Consider the following 26,367-nt stretch of genomic DNA (forward strand, 5'->3'; position numbering starts at 1 on the left):
TATCTCTGCCTCTCTCTGTGTCTCTCATGAATAAATAAAAAAATCTTAAAAAAAAAAAAAAGAATAAATATCAACATAGAGTCCTGGTTTTTTACAATACTAGAAACTAAGCATATTTCCTGTTCTTACAAACTAACACCTTTCTTGTAGAAAGTTTTTTTTACAAGGACATCTTGGTCCTCAAGTAAGTCAGCATTATCAATTCAAACTCTCTCTCCCCATCAACTTTACCTCTAGCAAAGCAAACTTCCCTCATTAAAAAAAAAAAAAAAAAAAAAAAAAAAAAAAGAAAAGAAAAAAGAAAAAAAGAAAGACCTAAGTAAGAGGAAAAATTCTACTGACCTTGAATAGTTGCCAGTGTACTGTTGCTCATGAGAGCTGGGCTGAGGGCACCGCCCAGGGTCCCTGGATTGAGACTGAGTAAGGCACCTCTGCAAGTCCAAAAGAGGAGTCACTTCATTACAATGTAGACACAATATATCCAAAGGGATAAGAGAAAGAAGAAAATACAGCTGGGGAAGTATACGGAAATATTTGTTATTCTCCTTATGAGAATAAGTTTACTGTTTTCTTTGATGCTTACTTGTACAAAGCAAAATAAGGATATGATCCACACAAAACCTAAAGCCTGCACAGTCACTTTGACTCTTCTTTGAATTACTTTTTTTCTAAAACAAAACAAAATGCCAGAGAAAGGAATATATTTACAAAGTTATCCTTATTATGTTTGATAAGATAAAATTGAGGATCTTATTACTCTATCGAGTGTCTGTGTCTGACAATTAGAAAGCAGACAGCTGAGAGAGTTTAAATGGAGAATTCTGGGCATTCCTCCTGGACCCACAACTCACACAGATCAACTCTGATGGCCTGGTGTTCTAGGTCTTCATCTGGAAATAACAATATGATTGCTGCTTCCCCAGGACACTAAGAAAACTAAGTCCAGCTATAACCAAGGCCTTTGTGCTACCACAGAGCTACCTGTTCCAAAGAGAAGATGGGTTTAAAGAGAGTTTTTTTTTTTTTTTTTTTTTGCATTTAAGGTGGTGATGGGAGTATCCCCTACAAGTAACTGGAGGGATGACTCCTGGCTGGTTTTCAGAGGTATCGGGGGTGGGAACTCCTTACCCAGCTGCAAACTGCGAGGGTGCCATCAGGCCTGGGCTCAGTCCGGCAGCGGCAGCCATGGCAGCGAGACTGGCATTTGCAGGCAGCGGCGCAGCCCCCTGGAGGGCGGCTGCCGCGGCTGTTTGCAACCCTGACGCTGTCACCATCACCTGGCTGGTCCCAAGAGGAGAGGACAAAGTGGAGGTGGTCTGTGTTGTGCTGGTCTCACTGGCACTAGATGCCTCGGAGGTGGAGGCTGAGGCGGACGGGGAGGGGCTCAGCGAGGGGGAAGTGACTGCTGAGGAAGCCGGTGGCGCTGTGGAGATGACGGTGGCAGTGTTGCTGGAGGTGCTGTCTGTGGTGCCTGGAGGCAGAACCAGAGGAGAGAGTGACCTTTGGTGGGGCATGCCGCGAGAACCGTGGCTTTGCTCAGCCCTACTCTAGGCTCCACAGTTGCCAGTTGTTAACCTACCATCCAATAACCTTCTTGGGATGTGTCCTTTTGCTCTCACCTTGTTTAGCGATGCTACGGAAATTAACATTTTAGAACCAAAAGCACAAACCCTACACTTTAAGAGGCAGGAGCCATAAAATAAATAGAGAACAGTTTTCTATTTCCAATTTCCTATTCAAAAAATAAAAGAAAGAATCACAGAAGCTTTAACTATGGAATACAACTGGTCTGGGGAAGAACCACTGAAGCAAAACAATCCTTGCTTCTGAAAAGCATTTTTGATCAGAAATCTTAGTCTCTATAGAAAAATCAAAACAAAACAATGAAGGTAAGAAAAACTAAAAGTTAAATAATTTTCTAAAGTTAAGTGTGAATAATAACATCTGCAGAAATAGTATGAAAATAAGGGCCCAAGTCTAGATGCCTTCTTTGCATTGAAAAATTTAAGGAGCTATTTTATAATGAAAATCAGCTCTCAAAATGCCTATTGTGGTATACACATATTTTTTATTCATGGAAACAGTAACAAACAAGGATATTATGAATCTCACCAAAAGCACGAAAAATGAATCTCTAGGAAATTGTTATTTGAGAGACCTTTAAAAAAAGACATCAAACTTCTTTTGTGTTGTAAGGAAAACAACAAACATTTCTATACAAACAACAAATTGACCTTACAAATAGCATTGCTGAAAACTAAAACACACTCACACTGGAATTATATAATCAATGTTGTCCAACAGAAATATAATATATATTATTTAAAGTTTTCTAGTGGTCCTAATGAAAATACTAAAAAGAACTAGGTTAAAATATTTCCACGATATTATCATTTTAACATGAAATCAGTACCAAGAGTATTTTTTCATATGAAGTCTTTGAAAATGGCATATACTTTACACTTCTGGTGGCATATCTCCATGTGAACCACTCCCATTTTATGTGCTTATAAAGCACACGAGGCTAGTGCTGGCCAGTACAGGTCTTAAATATGTCTAGAAGTTAGACCTGTTGAGTCACAAAGGTAAGTGTGATATAAAGAATGTAGTCTCTTGGCCTAAAGTAGAAATGACTCATCAGACAGTCAAAGGATAGAAAACCTTCTGTAAAGCAGATGCCAGCTGTCCCCAGTGAGCTGTAATTCTGATGCTATTTACAGAAGGCAATATAGAACAGGCTCTCTTATGTCAGTTCTCAGTAAATGCCACATATCAAACACGGGCTGCCTACATCAGATGGAACTTAATTTACTGAAACTCACTATGTTCTAGGATATCACCAAACATATAGATGGATAAAACAGAACCTAAGTGGTATTTTCTCAGGACAGAGAACTCAAAAAACAAAAAGCATCTATAAATTTTCAGTATAATATTTCTGCGGGTTATAAAAGACCTGATAAATTATAGAAGAACTCGCCCAATCAAAATAAATATTTCAAACCCATCAACACATTAGAACAAAGATCTTATGTAAAAGATAACCTTTTGGTGATAAAATCTATCACTAAGATGAGGAAGACTCTCTCTTAAAAAAATCAGTTTTATCTTCCTAAATCTATTCTCGAGCCTTCTGATCTATACTAAGAACATCCAGAATTCAACTCTCTTCTCATTTTAACGCTAAGGAAACGTTTCTTTCACACACCATGGAGCTGGGAGGAAATTCGACATCATCTGTTTCAGTACTGACTCCACTCTTCCCGCCCCCATACTGCTGCACAAAAGTGTTATGTGGTCTCAGTGAATCCCATAAACATATCTTTCTTACTGCTAGTCAAAAAGGGACCACTTACTCCTCTTTCTCCCTTCTCAAAAACAGATAAAGTTTCCTCTTTATCGCTCTGTCCCTAAATACAACTAAACTTGTGTGGGTATCATTAATCATGGCTCCATTATTGTTTCGGTTCTACATTTACCTGATCACTCTTTATCTCTTGAGCCCCTGATGCAGTGCTGGGTCCTAGGCTGGGCAGATTCACACTCTTCCACTTTGATACCTATAAGACCTGCCTCTTGTTCTATTTAGAAAGATAAACGTTTTTTTCTCATTTCTCTTGTACTACTAAGATATTTCAATGCACTTTCAATCTTTTCTTGCCCAATTTCTCACCTTATCTACCCTTTTATGTATATATTTATACTTCCCTTTCAAAGTTCTGAAACTGTCCATCTCCATAAGACCCCTTGTCTTGAGGTCAAAGGCTTAATATAAGCCTTTTTCACTCTCCATTGCCACTGTTTTCAGACAGACCATTCAGTGTCACTCTCTTAAAATCCCATATGTATACAAAGAAAGTCCCAGTCATTCTCAGTGGCAAAGTTAACCTGACCCCAGAAACCACTCCCAGGTGTTTTCAATAAGAATATGTCATATGAGCACCAGTAATTTTCAAATAAATTCTCCTAGCCAGTGAATCACATTTTAATCAACATTTTATGACCTTATATTCTTATATTCTTGGCAACATAATTACTTGGGAAACTTCGACCAAAGAACTGATGTTTCCTGAGCTTCATTGTCTTCAACAACAAAATAAGATGCCATCACCTACCTGGAAGGCTAGTAGGAAGTTACATGCAAGGATATATAGTGTTTGGCACATCCTGTCACTTCCTACCTCATCTTCTCTTTTAGAAAATAGATTTTTTGAGGTATAATTTATGCCATAAAATACACCCAATTTAAACGCAAAATTCAATGGTTTCTAATATATTTACCAAGTTGTATAATTATCACCCACTGCGCCCAGTTTATGACACTACCACCACTCAGAAAAGGTCCCTTGTACCTATTTGCAGTCACATCCCACTCCCACCTACAGCTCACCTAGTCATTCGCTTTTCTCTCTGTAGATTTACCTTTTCAGGACACTTGACATAAATGGAATCATATGACTTGTAATCTTTTTCATCTGGCTTCTTCCAGTTAGCATACTGTTTTCAAGGTTTATCCATGTTGTAGCACAAAATAATACTTCCTTTTTCTGGCTGGAAAGTACCACTGGATGGGTAGACCACTGCATGAGGATAGACCATTACTGATTCACAGTGGATGGGCATTGACTTGTTTCCAGTTTTTGGTTATTATAAATAATGCTGCTATGATCATCTCTACCAAAATTTTTGTGTGGGCATGCTTTTATTTCTCTTGGGGACGTACCAGACAAAAATGAAAAACTTACATTTAACTTTTAAAGATACAGCCAAAGTGTTTTCCAAAGTGGCTGTATCATTTTCACTGTCCAGCAATGTGTATAGGTTCTAGGGCAGCACTTGTTATTCTTGGTCTTCTTGATGACAGCCATTATATAGTGAGTATGAAAAATACCTATGGTTTTAATTTGCAATTCTCAGATGAGTAATAATGTTGAGCATCTTTTCATGTTCTACTCGGCCATTTCTGTATGTTCTTTGGTATAATGTGTATTAAATTAAAAACCTTTGTCCTTTTAAAAATGAGGCTGTTGGCTCAGTGGTTAAGTGTCTGCCTTCCAGCTCAGGGCATGATCCTGGAGTCCTGGAATCAAGCCCCACATCGGGCCCCCCAGCATGGAGCCTGCTTCTCCCTCTGCCTCTCTCTCTCTGTGTGCCTCTCATGAATAAATAAAATCTTAAAAAAAAATGAGGCTGTTTATATTTTTGTATTTTTACTACTTAATCTTACTTATTTATATGCTCTAGATGCAGCTCCTTTATCAGACATATAATTTACAAATGTTTTCTCCAAGTCTGTGGGTATCTTTTCATTTTCTTAAAATGTCTCCTTTAGAACAAAAGATTCTGCTTTTTAAGTACAAAAAAATTCCAATTTATCAATTTTTTTCTTCTATGGATTGTTTGGTGCTGTATCTTCAAACTCTTTGCCTAACCTAAGGTCATAAAGATTTTCTATTTGTTTTCTAAAAGTTTTATTTCTTATATTTAGGCCTTTGATCCTTCCTTCTTAATTTTTGTGCCTGGTATAAGGAAAGGGTCTAAATTCATCTTCATGTATATGGACATCTAATTGTCTTGGAACCATCTAATTGTCTCATTATCTTTTTGCTACTGAATTGCTTTGGTACCTCTGTCAAAAGTCAACAGAGTATATATCTAAAGGTTTGTATCTGGACTCCTGATTCTGTTCCATTACTCTATTATTTGTCTTCATGCTGGCGGGATACTGTCTTTATTATATAGCTTTATACTATACTCTGAAATCAGGATATTTAAGTCCTCCAATGTCATTCTATTTCAAAATTATTTTGGCTATTCTGGTTCCCTTCTATGTATATTTTAGAATGAATTTATCATAATTACTGCCAAAAAATCGCTAGAAATCTGACTATAATTGTATTCAATCTATAGATCAATTCAGAGAATACTGTCATCTTAAAAATACTGAATCTTCCAAACTATGAACATGGAATATCTCCTTTTATTTAGACTTTCTTTAATTTCTCTCAGCAAATTACAGTTTTCACTGGGTAAGTTTTGTACTTCTTTTGTTAGATTTATTCCCAAGTATTTTATTCTTTTTGAAGCTATTATGAATAAAATTATTTTAGTAATTTTATCTTTGGACTGCTCATTGATACACATACAAATGCAATTGATTTTTATATATTGATCTTGTATCCAACAAACAGCACTAAATTCATCTACTAGTCCTAGTAGTTTTCTTTGGTATGTGGATTCCTTGGGATTTTTATATATATATATAGAATAATGCATATAAGGACTTTAGACTTCTCCTCTTTCTTATTGGATGTTTTATTTTTATTTTTTTTAAAGATCTTATTTATTTATTTATTTATTTATTTATTTATTCATAAGAGACAGAGCGAGACACCGAGAGAGAGAAAGAAAGGGGCGGGGGGCAGAGACACAGGCAGAGGGAGAAGCAGGCTCCATGCACCGGGAGCCCGATGTGGGATTCGATCCCGGGTCTCCAGGATCGCGCCCTGGGCCAAAGGCAGGCGCTAAACCGCTGCGCCACCCAGGGATCCCTCCAGTACAATTTTAATTCAAAGTCTATGAGAGCTTGCTTTGTTCCCAATTTTAGGGGGAAAGTATTCAGTCTTTTCACCATGCAGTATCCAGTTAGCTGTAGGATTTTAGCTGGTGCTGTTTATTCTTTATCAGGTGAGGAAGTTCCCTTCTATTCCAGGTTTTTATTATGTTGGATTTTGTCAAATGCTTTTCCTGTATCTGCTGAGATGATCATGTTGGTTCTGGTCTTTTATTCTACCGGTGTGGTGTATTACATTATTTGATGTTCCGTTATTATTAAACAAACCTTACATTTCTGGGACAAGTCCCCCTAAGTGGTGATGTATAGTCTTTTCTGTATGTTACTGGATTTGATTTACTAAAATTTGCTGAGTGTTTCTGTGTATATTTTCATAAGGGATACAGGCCTGTAATTTTCTTTTTTGTGGTATCTTTGTCTGGCTTTAGCATAGAGGTAATACTGACTTCATTCAATGAGCTATCCTTCCTCTTTCTTCTGGAAGATGGCTGAAGATTAACTTTATTTTTTCTTATATCTGATAGAACTCACTGCTAAAGTCATCTGGGCCTAGGTTTTTCTTTTTGGAAAAGCTTTAACATTAATGATTCATTTACTTTCTTGCTTTAAGTCTATTTACATTTTTTTTAAATTTGAGTTGGTTTAGATAATTTGTCTTTCTCAGAATTTATCATTTCATCTAAATTGTCTTATTTTTGGGGGGCATATGGTTGTTCATAATATTCCACTATGCCAACATAATGTACCATTTCCATTCCTAAATATATATCCAAGAAAACTGAAAACATGTCCACATAAAAAGCTGTATGCAAATGCTCAAAGCAGTATTCAAAATGCTCCAAAACTGAAAGCAGCTCAAATGTCCATCAATTCATAAATGATAAACAAAATGTGTTTTACCCATACAATTAAATATCACATAACCATAAAAAGGAATGAAGTATTGATATATTCTACAAGATGGATAAACCTTGGAAAATGGAAAATGTTATACTAAATGGAAGATGCCATACACAGAAGGCCACATAATATATTACCCTATTTGTATGAAATATCCAAAACAGGCATACCCATAGAGACAGAGTAGACCAGCCAGGAGTAGGGTGGGGAGGGACTGTAAATGGGCATAGGGTGGCATATGGTTCATTATGAAACATTGATTTTGAAAAAAAAAAAAATTGGGACAGAGCATGTTAGTTGAGATTATTAAAGGCTGTTGATTTTTTTTTTTTAAGTCTGAGACACATCAGAACACACGTCTTTCTGTGTATAGTCATATTCATTCTTTTATTTATTCTAGGAAAGTTTACCAGGGAGCTATAATGTGCGAAGCACTATGCTAAATATTGGAAAACAAAAACAACTGTGTCAATCAGATAAGATTTCTCTTAGCAGATAGTAAACTGAGGATATGTTTTCTTTCTCTTCATTTCTTTTTTTTTTTATTTTCTAGCTAAAAATTTTATTTTAACACATACCATAAAATTCATCCTTTTAAAGTAAAAACACAGAACAAAATAAAATAAAGTTCAGTGTATATCCACAAAGTTGTGCAACCATTGCAATGATCTAATTCCAAAACATTTTCATCATCCCCAAAGAGAAACTCTGTACCCATTAGCAGTCAGTCCCCAATCTCTTCTCCTTCCAGCTCCTGGCAACCACAAATCTATTTTCTGTCTCTATGTGTTTGCCTATTCTGACCATTTCATATAAATGGAATCATACGATATTTTTCTCTTTTTTACTTATCATGTTTTCTTTCTTTTTTTTTTTTTAATAAATTTCTAAAATCCTATTCCAAATGATGGTAAAGAAAAAAGGAAGCAGAGCTCTGGGGACAGATATCAGAGGACTTGAGATTTTGATAGATTTGCAGAAATGAGAAAGAGGTTCAAACTGGGTGGTAGGGGAAGCCAACGAGAGTCCAGAAGGACATAGCAGAAGACTATGACAGAAGTGAGAATCACTCACCTCAACAGAGCCCTGAGGAGATTCCAAGCTCAGAGTTGTCAGAGAAAGAGAATTACAACAGAAGGGAATGACATTATTCTGAAGAGAACTTTCTGTATAGTCCTGCCTTTTGAAACCAATGTTTGATGATATGCTATATTATATCATATACTTAAAAATAAAAATCACAAGGATGAGAGGAAGAACACTAATACTGAATACAAGCAAAACAAACTGAATTTCAAATGAATAATGTAACTACACTGAAGAGGATATAAAAAAAACCTAATCTGAACAACCTTTGAACACGGTATTTGTACTATATCCCTTCAGATTAAAGACAAGAATGCTACCCAAAAATGAAACTCAAACTAGTAGGCCTTTTTTGTTCAGAGGCATAGGTTAGCCATTTTGAAACCATTTCGTTTTCACTATAGGATCGAGCAATTAAGTAACAATATTATTGATAATAGGAGCCAGGTTGCTCATTGTCACTTTGAAGGGAGTTAACATATGGAAAAAGGTAAGGATAGAAAAGAATAAACTCTAGGGTGCTGGACTGGAATTGGAGATACCAGTATGTATGAGTGGATTTTAATAAATGAAGATAAAGAAAAAAACGCATGTAGATATGGATCTATATGTAAAAATATACTTCCAGATGTATATATCTAAGCACATATACTAATGTATGTATATGTCTATCTGTTTCCACCAAGATGCCCTAGCAGCCATCACAACACAGTATCAATAAGTGCATGTAGATCTTGATATCTACATACCTCTCCACACTAAAAGGAACTAGAGATTCTTGAAGAAATGGCTGATTTTAGGCCTGGATCAGAGAAACTTTAAGATGAGGCTGAACATCTTGGGCCAAAAAATAAGGAAGCACTCAAAGAATGGTAGGGACATGTCAAAAAAGCACAGGAGTCACTTTGAAGGGCTCCCACTGGCAAATGCAGAACAATTTGAACATTAAAATAAAAAAAAGATAGGACTCTAACCTATTGAAGACAGAAAGAATGTCTGAGTCCATACTGATACAGACAGATAAATAGGGAAAAGGAAAAGTTCATCCTTATAATTGAAAGGCAACTAAAAAATGTAGAAGAAATGACAGAATTACTTGAGAATCATAGTAGATCCACGCAAAAATCATCAATGGACACTAGTGGGCAAAGGCTTAGAAAAAAAAAACAAACCAACCAAGATATCTGTATAGTTTCAAATCCATTTACTAGCTATGAAGAGTAAAATAATTATGACACAATAGAAAATCCTGACATATATCACCTTAATAAAATTATCAAAGTCAATACCACCAGTAGTGGGAATACTCAACAGCATGTGTCTGTATCATGCACAAAGGAGGACTGAACATCACTTCTGTTGTCTTCTTGCCCAAAGTACATAATCTGAATCTAATCATGAGGAAATGTCAGACAAAACATCTACATAATTAACAGCTATATTCCTCAAAAAGTCAACGTCCTAAAATACAAAGACCCATATTGTCCCCAATTTAATAAGACTAAAGAGACAACAGCAACTAAATGCAATGCATGATTTAAGATTTTTTTCTATGAGACATTATTGGCACAGCCGGTAAAATATGAATGTGAACTGTTTACTAGATATTAGTACTGAGTCAATGTTAATCTTCTGTTTTTGATAACTGTATTCGGGCTATATGAGGTAATTTATTATTATTTTTTTTTAGAAAATACACAATGAGGCAGTTGGGAATCAAGTAGCATGTCCACAACTTGCTCTTAAAACAGTTCAGAAAGGGGCACCTGGGTGGCTCACTCAGTTAAGCGGCTGCCTTCAGCCCAGAAAGAGAAACATAAAGAGGAAAAGTAGAGAAAAAGCAAATAGTAAGATTTTCCCATTTGGAGAATGGGAAGAAATGTGGGATTTCTCTGAACTATTCTTCTAACTTTTCTATAAATCTGAAATTACATAAAAATAAAGCATTTAAGGGGATTCCTGGGTGGCTCAGTGGTTTAGCGCCTGCTTTTGGCCCAAGGTGTGATCCTGGAATCCTGGGATTGAGTCCCATATTGGGCTCCCTGCATGGAGCCTGCTTCTCCCTCTGCCTGTGTCTCTGCCTCTGCCTCTCTCTCTCTCTGTGTGTGTGTCTCTTATGAATAAATAAAACAAAAAAAAAAAAAAAGAAAGAAAGAAAATTTAAGACAAATATATATGTCAAAGTTCCTCATTATAGCATCATTTATAATAGTGAAAACTTTATTCCTTTAGTAATTAGTTACTGGGTATCTTACATTCTAGGTAGTGTGCTAAAGACAAAGGAAACAGTATTGAACAAGCAAGACCAGTTTTGTGATTTAGAAACTGAGGGGTTTCTCAGGAGGCAAGATTTGCAGGACTCAAACTAGATAAGCTGGTCATTCTAAGTAGAACTGAATTATGATGGCTCTACGCAGAAATGTTTATAAAATTCTGATACAGCCATTAAATACAATAAGGGCAAATCAAAAGTAGTAATGTAAAAACTGTAAGGGAATGATACTTATTGTAAGACAGAAAGAAAAACTAGGACACAGAAACACTATTAGAATTGTGTGTGTGTGTGTGTGTGTATGATTTAAAGGCAAAATTAAAATAGCTAATTGTGATTATTTTTCCTATTTTAGTTTCCTATAATGTTCTACTGTTTTAAGAACCAAAGAAGAAATTCATCCTAAAAAAAGTTACCAACACTTCCATTGTTATTGTTTATATATTTATTTTTCTTTATTTTTTAAGTAGGGTCCATGCTGGGCTTGAACTCATGACCCTGGTATCAAGACCTGAGCTGAGTTCAAGAGTTGTATGCTTAACTGACTAAGCTACCCAGGCGCCCCAATTACCAACATTTCAGAAAATAGATTATTTTTTTTTGAAGACTTTATTTGACATAAAGAGAGAGAGCACATGCACAAGCAGGAGGAGAAACAGAGGGAGAGGTAGAAGCAGGCTCCCCTCATTTGAGCAGGGAGCCTGATGTGGGTCTCCATCCCAAGACCCTAGGATCATGACCCTGAGCTATAGGCAGATGCCCAACCTGACTGAGCCATCCAGGTGCCCCTCAGAAAATGGTTCTAACTAAATCCACATAAGTGGGCTAATTAAATGAGTTCAGGAAAATGTCATCAGTCAGTTAGGATCATGAAAAACTGAGAGAAAATTTTTAAGCTAGTTTTGAGTACGTGTGTCTCCTAAAAATTAACTTGTTTCAGATTTTTTTCACATTTTTAGAAAATCTACAAAGCTACCTATTCTACTAAGTTCTATTTGAACCATTAGGAATTGTTTTGTGGAAAATGGTTACCTTTAGGCCTAATGTAATACAACTTATAATTTGTTGGGAAGGTAAAGTTCAGCTCATAATTTAAAAGATGATGGCAGCCATGGTAGATGTTGAGCTCCTCAAAGGTGGGAATCTGACATTCCTACTGCCTAAAACAAAGCAACCAATCATCCACAGTTTGCTTACTAAGCTAAAGTGCTGAATACTATATACTCTGAAACATGGGGTTCTTAACTTGCAATGTCTATTCCTAAGGCATCCAAAAATGGCCCTGGTGAGGTGGAGACTGATGGGAGTCGTTATTTATGAACCTCCTTACATTTTACTAAAAATAATGAGTATATCTATTTTGTGAGGGGAAAGTTTAAAGCTTTCATCAAATTTCTTTTCTTTTTTAAAAGATTTTATTTATTCACTTATTTATTTGAGAGAGAGAAAGAAGCCTGAGAGAGATCATGAGCAGCAGGGAGGGGAAGAAGGAGAAGCAGGACCCTGGGATCACGACCTGAGTGAAAAGCAGACGTTTAACGGACTGAGCCACTCAGGCGTCTCTCTCATCAAATTTTCAAGGAGCTCTAAGACCCAAAAGAGGTCAAGAAGTACTATTCTATGGGCGCCTGGGTGGCTCAGTCAATTAAGCATCCAACTCTTGATCTCAGCTCAGGTCTTGATCTCAGGGTCTTGAGTTCAAGCCCCACTCTGGGCTCCACTTTAAGCCTATTAAAAAAAAAAAGTGCTACAACAAATAAATAAACAAAATTATGAGATTTCCTAATGACTTAGAAATTTAATAACTCTAAAAGCCATTCAATTAGATCACAGAACCAAAGAAGTATTATAACAAACTTAAAACATGAGTGAAGACAATCAAATTCCTTAACTCTAGGTTAAATTCAAGTTTCATTGTGAAATATCACAAATCTCTTCGAGAGTTTATTAGCACATAATCAAGCTGGTGAATAATTACAGAATGCCTTATGCATCATATATCACTAAAAAACTTCTGATGACAACACTGAGTTATTTTAAATGTACTTGGGAAATGTGCTATTTTAAAGGAGGCCAAAGGAAAAAAAAATTATTCATTTTATAGTAAATGTCAGGCACTAGACCCTGAGATTGCAAAAAGAATATTTAGATCTTTTAAGAAGTGCAAAGTCGGGATCCCTGAGTGGCGCAGCGGTTTGGCGCCTGCCTTTGGCCCAGGGCGCGATCCAGGAGACCCGGGATCGAATCCCACGTCGGGCTCCCGGTGCATGGAGCCTGCTTCTCCCTCTGCCTGTGTCTCTGCCTCTCTCTCTCTCTCTCTCTCTCTCTCTCTCTCTCTGAGACTATCATAAATAAATGTAAAAAAAAATTAAAAAAAAAAGATTAAGAAGTGCAAAGTCTATTGGAAAAGACAAAGCATAAAAATATAATTATTTATAATACAAGCAGGTAGAAATTAACAGTTTCTGGGAAAGCTAAAGAGTATTTCTAGAAAGAACTGATACTTAAGCTGGAACAGTTTCATTGCTATCAGAAAGAAGTGCAGGTTGGGATAACATTTTAGGCAGTGGAGATGTCTACAAAGGCATGGATGGAATCTTCCTGTGTGTTGAGGGTGGAAAGGAGAAAAGACTAGCAGAAGATAAGATCCAGACTAGAAATAACCTTCTATGAATTGATGATGAATTTGGATGCTTTCCTGAATACAAAAAGCTGCAGCCACTGAAGGTTTTTACGAAGAAGAGTTACTTAAAAAAAAGTTGGGAGTTTTGAAAGGTTATTTCTGGGAACAGTGTAGAAAATAAGAGTAACATGGGAAAGAACAGATAAGAAAATCTTAAGTGGAAGTATTCTTTCTAACAAAATTAATTATGCCTGTTTTTTTGGACTTCAGGTTTTTATGTATGACTTTTCAAAAAAAGCAATATGTATTTCTAGTTAGAGCCTTAATTTGCAGTTTAATTCACAATTCTCAGAGAGACCTGTCATGGGCCTACAGTTTGCTCGCCAGCTGCACAGCCTTGCCGTTGCTTACCTGTAACAGAGAGGTTGGTCACCGCAGCGCTGCTCAGCGGGAGAACTGGATTGACAGTGAGGGTAGTTGCTGCGCTGCTAGGCACAAGGCTTGGCGTGGTTGCCACCTAGAGGTCCGAAATGAAAATACGCAAAAGTATTTTGAAAAATAAAAAAATTTACATCAATATTGAAGACATATTTTGCCTATAAAAAAATTTAAAATTCCAGATATAGGGTGGCCCAGGTGGCTCAGCAGTTTAGCACCGCCTTCAGCCCAGGGCCTGATCCTGGAGACCTGGGATTGAGTCCCATGTTGGACTCCCTGAATGGAGCCTGCTTCTCCCTCTGCCTGTGTCTCTGCCTCTCTCTCTCTCTGTGTCTCTAATGAATAAATAAAATCTTAAAAAAAAATAATAAAATTCTAGATACAACAGGATTATAAGGGCCTCAGAGGAAATAATTTCATAATCATTTTTTGATCTTGGAATTGAGAAAATAGACCTATGTTCAAAGGCGGCTATTAGAAGATGGTTTTTCATGGATAAGAGAAACAGCTTTGCCCAAGGTTTTAAAAAGAAATACTCCAAGTAAGGAATATTATGCTGATTATCAACTTAATCTACAAAAGAAAATTATTCAATAGGATCAGAGCATCAAGGATTTTGGATTGCTTTTAATTTTGGTCTGTCTTGTTTTTGTTTTGGTTTTGATTTTAATGAAAAGATATAATGGAAAGAATGTGAAGCAAAATTTTAAAAAGATGACAGTTTCTTTTTGAAATAAAGTATTTCTACAGTTTTATAAGAAACACTGTCTTTCTTTTAGTACAAATAAATACAAAACACAAAACAGAACTGTGTCTAAAGACTGTCTTTTTCATAACTACTATGTCATAAACTTCAAGATTAAAGCCCAACCATTCAACAACCACAGCCTTCTCTTAACAACTAGTATGCATTCTTAATGATGACTTCAGTTTAAAAAGCATCCAGTACAGAATGATATTCAAATATAATAAAAACAAATTAACAAGGAAAGATCAGAAATGCAAACTCAATCCTGTCATCTGTGGAAGCCTGCCTGGAAATACAGAGTCACATCTGCCGTCATCCTTACGATCAAGGGAGTACCTGAGCGCTGCATGTCCCTTTAGTCTAGAATACTGTTCCAAAGCAATTGGTGGAAGTTACTCAATGAGGTTATCAATGAAAGGCCCCATACATGTTTGGAAGTGAAGATGTGAGATGGTTGTTTTCATACAAGTTCAGAGCTAAAGGCTATCTGGGGAATTTACTGTCACCTGTCACTTCCTCATGTAAGCTTAATAAACTGGGCTTTAAAACCCAATAGGAATATGGGAGAGCCTGGGTGGCTTAATCGGTCAATCATCTAACCCTTGATTTTGCCTCCATGATCTTAGGGCTGTGAGATGGAGCCCTATGTTGGCTCCAAGCTGAGGGGGTGGGGGTGGGGGAGTCTGCTTGAGATTCTTTCCCTCTCCCTCGCTCCCTCTCTAAAAAACAACAAAACAAAAACTCCAAAACCCAACATGAATAAAAAGCAACTAAAGATTTTTTTTAGGTAACTGGAATCTAGCAAATCTGTTCCCACAGTTAGAGTAACCTAATAAACTAAACTACATCAAAGAAGAGAAAAATGGAGCCATCATGAAATAGGAAAGAATTAAAATTGTTCACTTAAAAAATCAGTTAAGTTCTTGGCTTAATGATAACATGAGATTTAGTTACTTTGATAACATTTAAAATAAAAATCTATATATACTTACTCAACATGAATGTGTATATATATACGTGTGTGTATATATATGTATATATACACACAATAAATTACTATCATGAAATAAATTGATTTCATAGATCATCCTCTATTTCTTTATCCTTACCAGTGAGGTTGGACTAGGGAAAATTGCTTTGATAGGTGAGCTGCTGGTCCCACCACTGCTTGGTGGGTTGATTCTTTTTTCTTTCTGGCGGCGGTTACAAAACCAAACACGAATCACTTCCTTTTCCATACTGAGCTGATCAGCAATCATGGTGATCTCTTCCGAGGTAGGCTTTTGATTCTAAAGGGGAAAAAGAAAAATCATCTTGTGGAATAACTTTTAATTTTTTTTTAATTAAAAAAATTTTGGGGGGGATAACTTTTTAAACCTACTGGCGTAAATAAACAAATGGGAAGGGCCAAATCAGAGAATGAAGTTGCGATATATATGATCATTTTGGCCTACTTTAAACAAAGAACTTCTATAAATAAACATTCTAATGAACATATATTTATTAAACTTATTCATTTAACTAAGAATAAGTTATCCTTGAATATTCATTTTTTTATCTTAAGGGCTATTAATCTTGACTAAAATTAATAATCAACACAACTGTATATATTAGTAGGAATTTAGGAGATTTTTCAGTGCTTCACACACATGCTTTCAACAGGATCCATGAGGTAGGCAGTGAGCCCATGGGGCAGAAAAGGCAAGTGTTTTACAGATAAAGGGACTTTAGCATAAGAAATCAAGTGACTGGGATCCCTGGGTGGCGCAGCGGTTTGGCGCTTGCCTTTGGCCCAGGGCGCGATCCTGGAGACCCGGGATCGAATCCCACGTCAGGCTCCCGGTGCATGGAGCCTGCTTCTCCCTCTGCCTATGTCTCTGCCTCTCTCTCTCTCACTGTGTGACTATCATAAATAAATAAAAATTAAAAAAAAAAAATAAAAGGTTTAAGAAATCAAGTGACTTGACCAATCACAGTTAATAAAAGTGGTAGAACGGGTAAAGATTCCTGATTCAATGTTCCTTCCACTATGCTTAACCCTTTTTTAAACTAGAAGTCAAAATTGTATTGGAAGCTCTGTGTTCTTCCATGAGGCAATTAACAAACGGGAGGCCAAATACCTGTTAGAACTAACTTGAACTACTGAGATCCAAGGCCTGTAGTGGTCTAGTCCCAAATGACTATTCTAGGCACACAGGCTAGAATTTAGTTAAACCAAACTGTTTTGTGTGTCACCGGCTCTACCTCATGGTTTTCCCTCTCTGGATGCCTTTGGTTGTGCATTTTCTCTGCTTCCAGTGCTTCCCTGCCACTTCTCCCAGCCTGGTCCTATGTATCCCAGGGGAGCTGCTGCTTCTGTCACCCTGGTGCTCACATGGATGTGAGCCTGGACTCTCCTCAACCCGGAAGTATTCTGGTTCTGTTTCCAATGTTCAGTAAGTTCAGCAACTGGTTTGTCTCTTGTTCTCTACTATGTTATAAGCATCTTTAAGGACTGAGGCAAGTAAGTCCATCTTTTATCATATATAGCACCTAGTATCACACAAACAATCACATGTACATGAAGAACTTTATTAACCTCCAAGAAACTCTTCTCTAAGGCCACACGGATGTTGGTCTCTATGCTGGTGCGTTTCTTCCTCCTACGGTTCAAGCCTTCCATTCCTAGCCCTGGAGAATTCAGGGCACTTGGGCTGGAGAGACCTGAATCAGATGAGAGGTTCTCTGTAAGAAAGAAGAAAACACAGAAACCAAGTTAGTGGAGCACAATTCATGCATATAATACACATATTACCAATAATAAAACTGACCAAAATATGTTAAGCTAAAAGCAAGCATGGAAGGGTTTTCATAACCTACATTAAAACATCATTCACTACCATATCTTTCTGAATTCTTTAAGGCTTAAACAAGGTTCTGTTATTTAATAGACCAATGACCCTGGTCATGTCATAGACATCTTTGAGTTTCTTTACACACTATGTAAAATGAGATGTTCTCACCTGTAGAACTCAGTAAGATTATAGACGCTAAGGCCTCATTCAGAGCTATGGATGCAGACCATCCAAAGGTGGGCATTACAGATTCATCTTTTCCAAAGACCTGACTTTTGTTCACATTTACAACAAGAACTATAGTCTAGGAGATCTCCATGGCTCCTTACAGTTCTCACATAGCCTATTGATTCTGTGACTCAAAATTCAAATTTTCCAAAAGGAAATCTCAGTACAAAGTACCTAAGTTAAACCTAGCAGCTCAGCTTTTTACGTATGAAATATATGGTCATTTTTAATTACAAAAGCAGACAAATTATCAGAAATAAGTTTATGAGGGCAGCCCCGGTGGTACAGCGGTTTAGCGCCGCCTGCAGCTCAAGGTGTGATCCTGGATACCCAGGATCGAGTCCCACATCAGGCTCCCTGCATGGAGCTTGCTTCTCCCTCTGCCTGTGTCTCTGCTCCAATCTCTCTCTCTCTCTCTCTCTCTCTCTCTGTGTGTGTGTGTGTCTCTCATGAATAAATAAATAAAATCTTTTTTTTTTAAAAAAAAAAGAAGTTCATGATAATTCATCAAGGAAGAATCTATAAATTTGTTTTCAAGTGTATCTAAATATATAAGACTTATCTTCTTCCCTCAATTATTCCTAACCCTGGCTCAAATACAAGAAATATTCCAAGGCTAAAAATTCTTGCTCATTGTGTACGTTGTAATTATTACATTTAAGTGAATTAGTTCTCTAATTTATAGTCATAATTTACATTGATCCTCTCAACATCAGTGTGGTTCAATGTTCTGAAGTACCAATAATGCAACAGGGAACATAAATCTAAGTGTAAACAATTCTCCTGTAAAATTCCACTGGTCACTTCCTGTGTCTTACATATTTACTCACCTGCGTCATTTAGCCACTTCTCCAAAAGTGGCTTTAGCTTGCACATGTTCTTAAAGCTGAGGTTCAAGGCTTCAAAGCGAGAGATGGTAGTTTGGCTGAAGTCATTTCCATACAGTTTACCCATAGCGAGCCCAACATCACCCTGCACAGTAATACAGAACAGGAGGGGGAGAGGAAGAGAGAAGAGACTTATCTTACTAATGTCCAAAGTCTTCATTCTAGGATGCTGCTCCAATAACTGTTCTAAAGACTAAACAATCATTCCATTTATTAGGTCCCACAAAAGCATCCAACCTTAAACTGAGCACAGCATTCAATGAAGACTGTTAGACCTTGATTATTACAAAATTCTTAACTCCCATAAGCTCTGCATTTTCAGTCTCTTCTTGTTACCTCATGTAACAATCAAGATATCAAGAATTTCTAAGTTTCAAAAGATAATACTAATATTCTAACAAGCCCACAATGATTTAAATAATCTTTAAGGAAAAAAAAATAAATAATCTTTAAGGGACAACTGGGTGGCTCAGCGGTTGAGTGTCTGCCTTCAGCTCAGGACATGGAGTTCTGGGAATGAGTCCCGCATTGGGTTCCTGCATGGCACCTGTTTCTCCTCCCTCTGCTTATGTCTCTGCCTCTCTCTGTGTCTCTCATGAATAAATAAATAAAAATCTTTAAATAATAATAATAATAATAATAATAATAATAAATAATCCTTAAAATCAGTTCTCTGTATCACCTACAGGGTTAATAGATATAACTGTTTAGATAAAACTTCAGGTATTTCTGAATTAGCCAAACTTTCTTATTATAAATCACTTTAAAATTTAGAAGTAATGCCCCACTCTCCCTGCACTCCCCCTACCCGCCTCCCATAAAATATTTCTGGAAGCAGTGAAAAAAATCTATTTTCCATCCTTAGTTTGGATTTCAAAGTTGGTTACAAAAACACATATCCTAAAAGACTACTTTTGTAACTATTATAGAGACAGAAATTCACAGTAGAGAGGTTTGACCCACTTAGTTAAACCTTCATGGGCACTGGAAACTTGGTAACCTTATAGCAATAGAACAATGATCCCCTGAATATATTACAAAAGATGTCTTTCTTTATAAGCCTATAACCTTTGAAATGTATACAGTGCTTTTCTTCTAGCTGAATCTCTCTTGTTAAATCTGGAAAAAGCCATATCTTAATAGTTATTTTATATACGGGTAATAAAAACACATGGAGTTTAAATGATTCATGCTCTCGTTTCAGCTAGTTTGGTGGCGGGGCAGAAAGGCAACATTTCTAGTCCTAAGTACTACACAGCCAATTCTACCATGCAACAGCCAATTCCCAACAACTGTGGCAACACTTATTTTGAATTGGGATTATCTTAGTCCTTTGACTCCCCCCACCCCTGCCCAACCATATTTTGGAAAACACATTGTTTATTAGCACCTGCATTAGGTTGTAGTTAAGGAAAGGAAAAAACATTTTTTAAGAAACTTCCATTTTCTTACTGGTGTGCAACTCTGATAAAAAGTTTAATAGAGAGTTATAAGTTTAAATGTTTAAATTATATGATAAAATGAGGTTTAGAGAATATCAGGACTTCAATTGGTGTCTCTATTTAAACTCAGTTCCTTATGTCAAAGTCTTTCTGGAAGAAAAAAAAAAAAAGGGAAGAGTCATGCCATCTTTCAAGTGCTCAGTAGCCACATGTGGAGAGTGGCTATTGTACTGCTTAGCACAAATACAGAACATTCCCAGAATCACAGAAAGTTTCACCGACAGCTCTGAATACACAATCTCTAAGAACAGAAATGGACTGCTTATTGATTTCCTTCCAATTACAGTAAAACTGAAAGAACCAGGATAGTGTGAGTGGGGCATAATGCTATCCATGATATTTATATATAAATGTATCTGTAGATAAAGATTTATCTATATTGGTATCTCTATACATTTATTTAATCTTACTTCATTTAATCAACAAATATTTACCAAGTGCCTAGTATATTCAGGCATTAAACATGTTTTGTTTGTCACATATATTCATGTCTTGGTCACTTTATTTCTTTAGATTATTATCTTCCAGAAAGCTGGGCCAACTAAACCTTACAATTCTTTAAGACCTGCTGTAGTAGTCAGGTGAAAATAAATGTCTTCTGAGATTGTATCTGCATAATTTGCTAAGAATTTCTGAAAAACTTCTATATTTCTATGAAAAGTAACAATATTGGTAAGTACACAAAAATAACACATCAAAAATCATATCATTATAAAAATAAACAATGCCTTAAAATGGTGGCTAGACATAAAGCCATGCCATCAACTCATGACAACTATGACAGATCCATGTGAGATTTATTTTCTTTAAGGATTTTATCATTTGACACACAGAGAGAGGCAGGCAGAGAGAGGAGAAGCAGATTTCCTACTGAGCAGGGAGCGTGATATAGAACTCGATCCCAGGACCCTGGGATCATGACCTGAGCTGAAGGCAAATGCTTAACCAAATGAGCCACCCAGGTGCACCCCCCTTGCGAAATTTATAATACAATTTTACTTCATATTTAAGTTTTTAAAAAAGACTTGAGAGAGAGAAATCGAGTAAACAAGCAGGGGGGGGCGGGAAGAGGAGGGGAGAGTGAGAGAATCCTAAGCAGATTCTGTGCTGAGCATAGAGCTCTACATTAGGCTCGGTCTCATGATCCTGAGATCATGACCCAAGACAAAAACAAGCTGACACTTAACTGTGCCACCCATATGCCCCTAAATTATTTAAATGAATAAAAAGCAACAGGCCCCTCAGTTAATATACTAATTCTCATTAATTTGATATATGCTCAGTTTGGTGCTCTTGTTACTACCATGCTGAGTTCTTCCTCACAAAAGTAAATGTTTTAAGTAATTGTGTCCTACATCATCTGAACTATATAATATCTCTGATATGTTTTTCTTTGATAAGATTTTATTTACTTATTTGACACACACAGAGAGAGAGAGAGAGAGAGAGAGAGATAGAGAGAGAGAGAAGGAGGAGGGGCAGAGATAGAGAGACAGGCAGACTGAGTGGGGAACCTGACACAGGGCTGGATCCCAGGATCCTGAGACCATGACCTGAGTCGAAGTCAGACACTTAACTGACTGAGCCACCCAGGAAGCCCCTGATATTTTTTAACAGGAAAAAAGGAACAAAGATTGGGATTAGGAAATAATGAATATATCACATATGACAAAAGTGTTATACAATGGTATGCCTCCCAATTATAGAGAGACATTTATAGCAATCTTTTAAGCAACTAAGTAATTAGAAAATTACTGTTTAGAGGGCACCTGGGTGGTTCAGTCAGTTAAGCATTTGCCTTCAGCTCAGGTCATAATCCCAGGGGGTCCTGGGCTGGAGGCCTGTGTCAGGCTCCCTGCTCAGTTGGAAGTCTGCTTCTCCCTCTCCCTCTCCCCTCTGCTCATACTCTCTCTTGCTTTCTCTCTCACACACAAATAAAATCTTAAAAACATCAACAACAACAAGAGAAACACTGTTTAAAATATCTAATAACATGTATATTTACTCAGAGAATAGAGATTTTTGTTTGTTTAAACTAATAACTTGAATGTCTAATTTCCTCTGTGTGTTTATATAAACCAACAGGATACAAAGCAACCTTTGAATAGCTAACTGGGGTATGTGACTTAAAAATAAAAGTTGATTTTCCCATCCTCCATCAGTAATATATGGTTTAATCCACGTAGTTAAATTTTACAAAATGTTGTCTCTGGTATGTCAGTCTTTCTGGAAAAAAAAAAAAAGGAAGAATCATGCCAAATAATAGGATAAAAACCATAAAGCACCAGACCGTAAGGATGCTCCTTTACATATAAGAAAGAAATATGTTGGGTCAAACGCCACAGGAAGGGTAAACATTATTTGGGCAAAAGTTAAAGATTTTTAAAAGCCTTAATATACTTGGCATATCACTGAGGCAACAATCTCTTAGGGAACCTAAGAGTATGTTGTGCTAATAGCCTAAAAGCTGAAGCAGTGCTCCATATGCTAACCTTATACTTAGCAGTTAAGCATTCAAGCTTAACTCACTCCTATCAAACTAGTTGTATCCTCAGCTTTCTTTTTTAAAAACAAGCCAAAGGGCAGCCCAGGTGACTCAGCGGCTCAGCGGTTTAATGCCGCCTTCAGCCCAGGGTGTGATCCTGGAGACCCAGGATCGAGTCCCATGTTGGGCTCCCTGCATGGAGCTTGCTTCTCCCTCTGCCTGTGTCTCTGCCTCTCTCTCTTTCCCTCTCTGTGTCTCTCATGAATAAATAAAAAAATAAAACCTTTAAAAAATAAAATAAGAACAAGCCAGACTGTTGAGATGTTTCAAAAATACTAAACTCTTTTTGAATTGTAATTTGTTTCTTCACAACTGAAATTCCTCATTTTCTCTAAAATTATATCTACTTAAAAAATCATTTCATGTTCCTAATATGTATGTAATTAGTTCTTCTGAGCAGAGAAATATAAGGAATAAAAGTCTGTTCTTAAAAACACCAGAAAATTAAGATATCATCTTTGGTTTTTGATTTACCACAGTAGAATCATTATTTTACTTTCAACTGAAAATAATTCAGATAGTGTTTCAGTAGTGGCTTAATCTTCAAACAGGAATTATATTCTTAGAAAATACCAGGTTTTTCCTGATTCCGTAAGAATATCCACTCCAATCTATACTTCAGTAACTGTTTTTCATCTAATGATCTCATATCATTTTACATGAATGTATGTATGTCTCCACTGGCCCCTCTTCTCTCCTCAAAATCTGTTTTTAAACAAGTCTTTCAAACTTTTTCCCTTTCAGTTACTATAAAAGACCCTGCAATCTTACAAACAAAGCACTAAGGTCTAGAGCCAGATGTTCTACAAATAAAATCCTAACTGTAGTTACAGTAGCCCCAAACACAATCTTTTAAACTCTGACCATTTATTGGTCTAATTATGATTTCAGGGGCCTGTGTTCTGAGAGAAATCTTAAAGGTTTTTTTTTTTTTAATCTTAAAGGTTTTAACCAAACATTAAATCATAACTTTGTAATTGAATATATGACTAGCAGTCTAAATTTGTAAGTGCAGAAAATGGCTAAGAACAAATAGAAGTCTAAAACTAAGTGACAGGGATGCCTGGGTGGCTCAGCGGTTGAGTGTCTGCCTTTGGCTCAGGGCGTGATCCTGGAGGTCTAGGATCAAGTCCCACATCGGGCTCCCTGCATGGAGTCTGCTTCTCCCTCTGCCTATGTCTCTGCCTCTCTGTCTCTCATGAATAAATAAATAAAATTTTAAAAAATAAAATAAAACTAAGTGACAGCGGCACCTGAATGGCTCAATGGGTTAAGTAACTGCCTTCAGCTCAGGTCATGGTCCCCAGGTTCTGGGATTGAGTCCAGCATCAGAGGACTCTTCTCAACGGGGAGCCTGCTTCTCCCTCTACCTCTCTCCCTGCTCACTCTCTCTTTCTCTCTCTCAAATAAATAAACTCTTTATTTTAAATAAATAATAAATAAATAATACATACATACATACGAAGGGACAGCAAGGCCGAGGAACATACTGTGCCTCAGAAGCCTCTATGGACCTAGAAAGCACAGATCTGGACACAGTCAAGGAGGGAGATCCAAGTGAAGGGTGGGGTCATCCTACCTGAGTGAATCCAAGTTTGATTCGTCTTTGTTTGAAGGTCTTGGCAAATTGCTCAAGCTCCTCAAGGTCACTGGGCTCCTCCAAGCTGGGAGTATCAATTCGCTTTGGTGTGGACTGGCTCTGTGGAAGTGTCTGAATTGGGGTTGCTGCTATTGTGCGTGTTGGGGTTGCTGGCTGTTGCAAAGAACAGAAGGAGAAGAACAAGCATACAAAATGATACTTAAGTTTATCATGGAATGTGTCACAAGTGAAAAACTTAAGGAAGCAGCTCTATTCATGAAGAACTATGAAGACCACGTAACATTGTAGAAGGTATAACAAAATGCTCAGCCAGAAAAGCAGTATGAAATTGTGTGTACTATAATTACAGTTAAGGTTAAACATATAAGTCCATGAAGAAGTACTGAAAAATGAAACCCCTTATATTTGGGTTTTCAAATATATGTATGCATGAAATATGTGTGTTCAGAACATACATAATAAATTACTCTATTTTAAAGAATCTATTTCATAAATAGACCCCTTAATGACACTGTATTATAAAAAGAGTAAGATTAAAATGATTTTAAGGGAAAAGCAAATCATCTATCATTTAAATAAGTTACTAGCTTCCTTTTTGTGTATTTCTTCCCATAGACCTACATTTCTTTCCTTTTTTTATCCTGTTTTTGATTTGTTGCACTGTTTAATCTGTAAATGTTTCTTTCACAAGTTAGAAGTAATTTCCAAATTTTCAATAACAGCATACACCTCACAGATCAGAGTAACTTTTATGATATGATTAAGACATTGGAAGGGGTCATAGAGCACAAAATCAAAATGGTAAACTTTGTTTTTACTCAGGTATGACTGACATACAAAAAAGCTGTATATATTTAATGTGTACATCTTGATGAGTCTGAAGATAGTATACATTCACGAATATATATTTTCACCATACACAATGCCCTAAATTTACTCATTACCTCTAGCAAGTCCATCCCTCCCTTGGATCTACATTCTTTTTTTTTTTTAAAGATTTATTTACATTCTTAAGTTTAATTACAGTACATATAATTTTATACTCTGCTTCACAATTATCACTTTCAAAGGCTGAGGCAATATTATTGTTAATTAATTTAATAATTTCTTCATTGCTAAACACTTTTTCATTTATGTTCTCACTAACATAGTTAACACCATAATGAAAAACTTTGTGCAGAGGGTAATTTACCCCACCATCGTAATTAGTTCTTTGAGATAAATTCACAAGTGATTTTCTGCAACCGGATAAAGGGTACACCATAAACAGTTGCATGGCTTTTGATACACATCATGTTGGTTCTCACTATAAAATGCTAGTTTCTTCCACATGATTATGTTAGCAGTTCTTAAAAATGTTTTGCTAATTGAGGGAGTATATGGTACTTGACTATTTCCTTGATTTGTATTTCTCTTATTACTCAAAGTAAAATTTTTCTGTGCCCATTATTACTTGTATTTCTTTATCAATTGATTTATATCCACAACCCATCTATATATTAATGATCTCCTTATCCTCATCCTTATTGAGCTCATCAGATGTTAGAGATTAAGCCTTTGTCTGTTTTATTAGTACAAACAGATTTCCCAATCTGCTTTTTCTCCTTTTATTTTTCAGCGTACGTAAGTTTTAAATTGTCATTTGGGTTATTTTTCTTTTCCTTTCTAATACCTTGTTGCTTCAAATCTGAGAAAGCTTTTACTTATTCCTAACTCAGATAAAATTCCTTTTAATAGACTGCTAGCTTCCTCTTACATATTTTTAAATATTTATTTAAATCTGAGATTTATTTGGGGACATGAAGGTATACTCTTTCTTTTTCTTTTAAAGAAACTATTAAATTTCCTTATTACACAAACACAAGGCTACTCTGTTTTACTCACAAGCCCTGAGTAGAACCTGCCCTTGCCAGTATTCATGAGGAGAAGGTGTTGCCCTGACTGCAAAAACAGTTGCAGAGTTGACCCTTCCTGTGACCAGCAGCTCAGGTGAGAGATTATAAACCAGGGTTACAGATGAAGTCTGTGGCTGTGAATTTTCTTGTCATTTAAATGCATCATACACCCCAAACTTCGAGCTGGATAGTAATATGCTTTTTCCAGCTGAACCAAATGGCCCAGAAAACTACA

The 26,367-nt window shown here is 36.5% G+C and overlaps 1 protein-coding gene across 2 annotated transcripts in view; it reads right to left on the minus strand.

Annotated features, from left to right (window-relative positions):
- Positions 1-26,367, minus strand: part of POU2F1 (POU class 2 homeobox 1) — a 186,640-nt gene that overhangs the window by 14,352 nt on the left and 145,921 nt on the right. Inside the window, exons 9-15 of one of the 2 annotated variants that reach the window (XM_055323811.1) lie at positions 24,217-24,390; positions 18,534-18,675; positions 17,220-17,365; positions 15,751-15,930; positions 13,867-13,972; positions 1,129-1,471; positions 343-431 (exon numbers count right to left, since the gene is read on the minus strand). In XM_055323811.1, the coding sequence (XP_055179786.1) occupies positions 343-431; positions 1,129-1,471; positions 13,867-13,972; positions 15,751-15,930; positions 17,220-17,365; positions 18,534-18,675; positions 24,217-24,390 (1,180 nt within the window). Of the gene's footprint in view, positions 1-342; positions 432-1,128; positions 1,472-13,866; positions 13,973-15,750; positions 15,931-17,201; positions 17,366-18,533; positions 18,676-24,216; positions 24,391-26,367 lie in introns of both variants that reach the window. The other variant, XM_055323810.1, reaches the window with a different exon arrangement.

The sequence above is a fragment of the Nyctereutes procyonoides genome, unplaced genomic scaffold (genome assembly GCF_905146905.1).
Source record: "Nyctereutes procyonoides isolate TBG_1078 unplaced genomic scaffold, NYPRO_anot_genome, whole genome shotgun sequence".
Classification (NCBI taxonomy): domain Eukaryota; kingdom Metazoa; phylum Chordata; class Mammalia; order Carnivora; family Canidae; genus Nyctereutes; species Nyctereutes procyonoides.